At 41.0% G+C, this 5,334-nt stretch overlaps 1 protein-coding gene and 1 non-coding gene across 4 annotated transcripts in view; both read right to left on the reverse strand.

The window, feature by feature from the left end:
* Nucleotides 1-604: 604 nt before the first annotated feature.
* The window catches only part of LOC116464122 (centrosomal protein of 19 kDa), a 6,197-nt gene continuing 1,467 nt past the window's right edge, over nt 605-5,334 (reverse strand). The window contains exons 2-3 of one of the 3 annotated variants that reach the window (XM_032147393.2): nt 2,834-3,030; nt 605-2,221 (exon numbers count right to left, since the gene is read on the reverse strand). In XM_032147393.2, the coding sequence (XP_032003284.1) occupies nt 1,860-2,221; nt 2,834-2,975 (504 nt within the window). In that variant the 5' untranslated portion in view covers nt 2,976-3,030 and the 3' untranslated portion in view covers nt 605-1,859. Of the gene's footprint in view, nt 2,222-2,833; nt 3,034-5,334 lie in introns of all 3 variants that reach the window. The other 2 variants (XM_032147392.2, XM_032147394.2) reach the window with 2 other exon arrangements.
* On the reverse strand, nt 3,170-3,273 carry LOC116464125 (U6 spliceosomal RNA). Its single transcript, XR_004246860.1, has one exon. It is a non-coding gene; the product is annotated as a U6 spliceosomal RNA (small nuclear RNA).

Below are 5,334 nucleotides of genomic sequence, written 5' to 3' on the forward strand. Positions count from 1 at the left end.
CTCCAGAACAGTACAGGCTTAGAATGTAGTCAGTGCTCATTAACTACAAATAATGAATGAATGAATGAATGAACATCTATTGAGGACAACTTAGTATCTTTTAAAACTTAGAATGCACATACTTAGTAATTCTCCTTTAGGCATTTATCTAATAGATATCCTTGCACATGTGCAAAACAGAGAATGTACAAGGTTATTTGTTGTAGCACTGTTTGTAGTCATGAAAGGAGAAAACAACCCAAGGACAAATTTTTGTTTGTTTTTGAGACGGAGTTTCACTCTTGTTGCCCAGGCTGGAGTGCAATGGCATGACCTCGGCTCACAACCTCCACCTCCTGGGTTCACGCCATTCTCCTGCCTTGGCTTCCGGAGTAGCTGTGACTACAGGTGCCCGCCACTGCGCCCGGCTAAGTTTTTGTATTTTTAGTAGAGACGGTGTTTCACCATGTTGGCCAGGATGGTCTCTATCTCCTGACCTCGTGATCTGCCCGCCTCGGCCTCCCAGAGTGCTGGGATTACAGGCGTGAGCCACCATGCCCGGCTGAATGTGCTTTTAATGAAGCGCTTAATGGTAAGGAGAGTGGAAGTGAACAGGTAGAAACAGTGAGTAATTATTTTGTTTTATTTAATAAACATCAATTTCCTTGTAGAAAACAGAATTTCTACCAATTAAACAATATTGTAATAAGGATAAATGTATCAAATCACAGATAATGTTGTTAAACGAAGATGCTCTCTTGCAGATCCATTCATAACAGGCCTAAACTGGCCGTGCCTATTATTCATTTATTATGGGTGGATTTCCCATTTTACAAACAAACCTTTTATTTATGGGAAGAGGTTCAGCGTTTCACAATGTCTTTAGTATATATTTCCTGATACCGGAGGGGCAGAATTCCCCTCTGTCCATCAAGTGACATCTGCTTGCAGCTGTAGGGAATTTTGCAGGGCACTCTTTTCCAGAGATAAATACATATAAAGATATAACACATGAGGTAATTCCCTGGTAACCATATATGTCCCCCATTCTTGTCAAACTATAATTTGCTTATGGTTCCTCAAAAAAAAAATTGTTTCTTGTCCCTTTACTACTTCCCCTCTCCTTCTTTTCAGTTGCTCTTATCAGGAATCCTACACAAGCATCTACCTAAACTACTTCAAGGGCCAGGCCAACTCCTATCTCTTTATTAAAGGACAAAGTCTTCCCTTACTATTCTACTCTACAGTAATATATGCTCTGGCCTTCTTTAGCCTTTATCATGCATTTGGCTCTAATGTTTGTGTTGCTTAATACTGCTAATTAGCTTTTCACAGGTTTTGACATCTTCCAGTTAGATTGTAAGCTTTTTTTTTTTTTTGAGATGGAGCTTTGCTCATCACCTAGGCTGGAGTACAATGGCGCGATCTTCGCTCACTGCAAACTCCACCTCCCGGGTTCAAGCGAATCTCCTGCCTCAGCCTCCTGAGTATCCGGGATTACAGGCACCCACCACCACGCCCGGCTAATTTTTGTATTTTTAGTAGAGGCGAGGTTTCACCATGTTGGCCAGGCTGGTCTCGAACTCCTGACCTCAGGTGATCCGCCCGCCTCAGCCTCCCAAAGTGCTGGGATTACAGGCTCAAGCCACCGCGCCCGGCGTGATTGTAAGCTCCTTAAAGGCAGATTCCTTTATTCTGTTTTTCCCATATTCCTCATGCACCTACATAGTAGATGCTTTAAATGTCCTGGTTTTGAAAAGTAACATGGTCAATCCCCTACAACCCAACATATTTAGTATTCTTTACGGCTTTTTCCAGAACCAGTCTGGTAATAAACATGGATATTCTGCTAGCCCAATGCATGTTTTGCGTGTTTGGTATCAGAACTCATCAGCTGACTCTGTGTCCCAGCCACAGGACTGCAGTTGATCGTCCTGTGGGAATTCAACCTCAATGTCATAAACAAAATTTGGATCATCCTTCTTCTTCTGATTTTTCTCAAAAAGTTCATCCATGATGCTCTTCCTTTTGGCAAGCTCCTTGTCATCTAGTTTGTTCAGGTCTTCCTCAGGATCAATGGTTGTTTCCCTTCGAATTTGTTCCATTGTTTCTGCCAAACTCTGCCCCGACAAGTAACCTCGTAAAAAACTGAATAGCTTCTCTAGCTGCCTCAGGGATACTTGTTCCAGGTAACTCTTGTGTCGTGGATTATTCTTTAATTGTTCAGCAGCTCTGGTGCAATCTGGAAGAGAGAAGAAAACTATATACCACATACATACCACGTACATCATATACACCACAAACTACTGCAACAGCCAAAATAGAACAAAAACTCTGAACCCTGAAAGCATTATCTCCATTATAGTCAAGTAGCTAAATGGCTTGATTGGAATGAATTATTTTGTAGAACTATTCCTTTATATTGAGCTTTCAGTGTGGTGGGAGGACAGATATAGTTTTGACTTCTTTAACTTAAAAATCACTTTGTAGAGAGATTAAACACTTTCAAATGGAGAATACGTCTGAGAAGAAAAGTGATATTATAGCTTTTAGATAGCAGTAGTGGTATTAATACAATATTAAGACTACAAATAAAAAACATTTGGAAGGAGAGAAGGGAATTAATATTATTGAATAATGCTGTATCATTTAACCTAGGCAGCAATCCCAAAAGGATTATTAATTAACAAACTGGAAAAAAACAGTACAATTCCCTTTTATAGATGAGGAAACTGAAGCTCATTGACAGTAAGTAATTCATCCAGTGTCACACATCCAGTCCCTGACAGAGTCATGATGTGAACCTGTATTTAGAGAATATTTAAGACAGGAGGCAAGATAAGACATGAGGTACCTGAAAACTTTGAAAAGTTTCGAACTGGCATAATGCGCTGGCGAATTTTCCCCTTGATTTCACTCTCATAGATTAAGATAATAGCTGGAGGCTGAAACCTAATCCCACATTTCTTGGCAGTGCACATCATTCCCACGTACATGTCCGGGTAAGTCAGAGGAAATCTGATGAATATGTGCAAGTTGCATAATGACTTCCTGCTAAAGGGAAAAAACAACTAGGTGGTGGATAAATGTCATTCATTCCCCTCGCCCCTTTGCCCCGGAAGATCTGGTTCTAGTCCAGCTCTGGCCACACATCCTCAGCCTGTGAAGCTCGTTATTTTTTTTTTTAAATTAAAATATGGAATGCTTCAAGAATTTGTGTGTCATCCTTGCGCAGGGGCCACGCTAATCCTCTCTGTATCATTCCAATTTTGGTGTATGTGCGCTGAAGCGACCACAAAGCTCAGTTATTTTGAGAGCTGCCCTCAAAGTTCAGTTTGGCCCTGGGTTAGTTTCAATCTGTTGGATCCCTACGACTCTCTGGTTTTCTCAAGGATATAGACTTGTTCATATGTGAATCTGGGGATGCAATCCAGTTTGAACCTCTTAGTGTACTGCACTCTTACTGAAGATCAAATATGAACCCCTAAGTCAGCCTAATAGCTGACCTATAGGGTCTTTACTATTTATCAATTAAGAAAGGGCATATCAAGCATCCTCCGTATCAAGGTACCATGATAAGGTAAGTTTCTTAACCTTAATCATTTTGTCCTGAGAGGTTCACTAGTCCAGAGCTGTCTCCTTTGTACTTTCCCAATTATTTTACTAGTTTTTTGTTATTATTTATTTAATCATCTATCTTCCCTTCTAGTCAATATGCTGCATGAGGGTGGGGGGCATATTCATTTTTCAACACAATATCTCAGCATAATACTTGGAACGTAGTAGGCATTCCATAAATTGTTTAATGCTATGAATTAACATGATGGTCCCTGTACATTTTCGTAAGCATTTACAGTCTAGAATCCTGATCAAAAAGCAGACTTGCTGCAGAATCAGCTTCTTCATATACAAGTCAGTAATGTCTGCAGCTACATCATATACATCACATATATCAGCTTCTTCATATACAAGTCAGTAATGTCTGCAGCTACATCATATATATCATATATATCAGCTTCTTCATACACAAGAGTCAGTAACGTCTGCAGGGCTTTTATTTTGGCCTGTGTGTCTCACTATATGATATTTTTCTAGCTACAAGAAACACAGCTATTTGTAGATGAATACTTACTATTCTCTCTTTCTTTCCCCACCCTCAATGCCCAAATAATACACTTAATCCTAAGCACTGCTTTAGATGTGACTGTGACATTCTCAGAATGATTTGTAAATGTCAAGAAACATTGAGGTAAAGTGGCAGAGGGTGATGATATCTTCGTGAACTCAGTTCTGCTGGAGAATCACTATTAGGAACATACTTTTTATAAAATACTCAGCAGTGATTATACACGTTCATTGTAGAATACTGGGGGCAAAGGAGAGGGGAGACATATAGAAAATAATCACCCTTGATTGTGTCCAGTCTTTTTTCTAGGCATATAGTTTATAGTATGTTTCATACATACTGTATCATACAAGCTATTTCCTGACGTTCAAATTTAACATATATTATTATTTTGTCATTAAACGTTTTACTACAATGTAACATTTTATATGACTGCTAAGTTTTATTTTATGGATGTACTATAATCATATTATTCACCACTTATTGTTGGACATGAGAATTTTTACTCTTAGAAAATTAATCACATATAAGCCCAGGCACAGTGGCTTACCCCAGCCAGCACTTTGGGAGGCCAAGTTGGGCAGATCACTTGAGGTCAGGAGTTCGAGACCAGCCTGGCCAACATGGTGAAACCACGTCTCTACTAAAAATACAAAAATCAGCTGGACATAGTGGCAGGTGCCTGTAATCCCAGCTACTCGAGAGGCCGAGGCAGGAGAATCACTTGAACCTGGTAGGCGGAGGTTGCAGTGAGCTGAGATGGTACCACTGCACTCCAGCATGGGTGACAGAGCAAGATTCCATCTCAAAAAGATGGAGGCAGGCATGGTGGCTCAGGCCTGTAATCCCAACACTTTGGGAGGCCAAGGAGGGGAGATCCCTTGAGGCCAGGAGTTTGAGACCAGCCTGGGCAACACAGCGAGACCATGACCATGTCTCTACAAACAATTTAAAAATTGGCCAGGCGTGGCAGCATGCACCTGTAGTCTCAGCCACTCCAAAGGCCAAGGTGGGAGAATCGCTTGAACCCAGGAGTTTGAGGCTCCAGTGAGTTGAGATGGTGCCACTGCACAACAGCCTCTCCAAAGCATGATATGCCTATTCTTAAAAAACAAAACAAAAAAAACTACTTTAAAAAATTACTGGCCGGGCGCGGTGGCTCACGCCTGTAATCCCAGCACTTTGGGAGGCCGAGGCGGGTGGATCACGAGGTCAGGAGATCGAGACCA

The sequence above is a fragment of the Hylobates moloch genome, unplaced genomic scaffold, assembly GCF_009828535.3.
Source record: "Hylobates moloch isolate HMO894 unplaced genomic scaffold, HMol_V3 SCAFFOLD_203, whole genome shotgun sequence".
Taxonomy (NCBI): Eukaryota; Metazoa; Chordata; class Mammalia; order Primates; family Hylobatidae; genus Hylobates; species Hylobates moloch.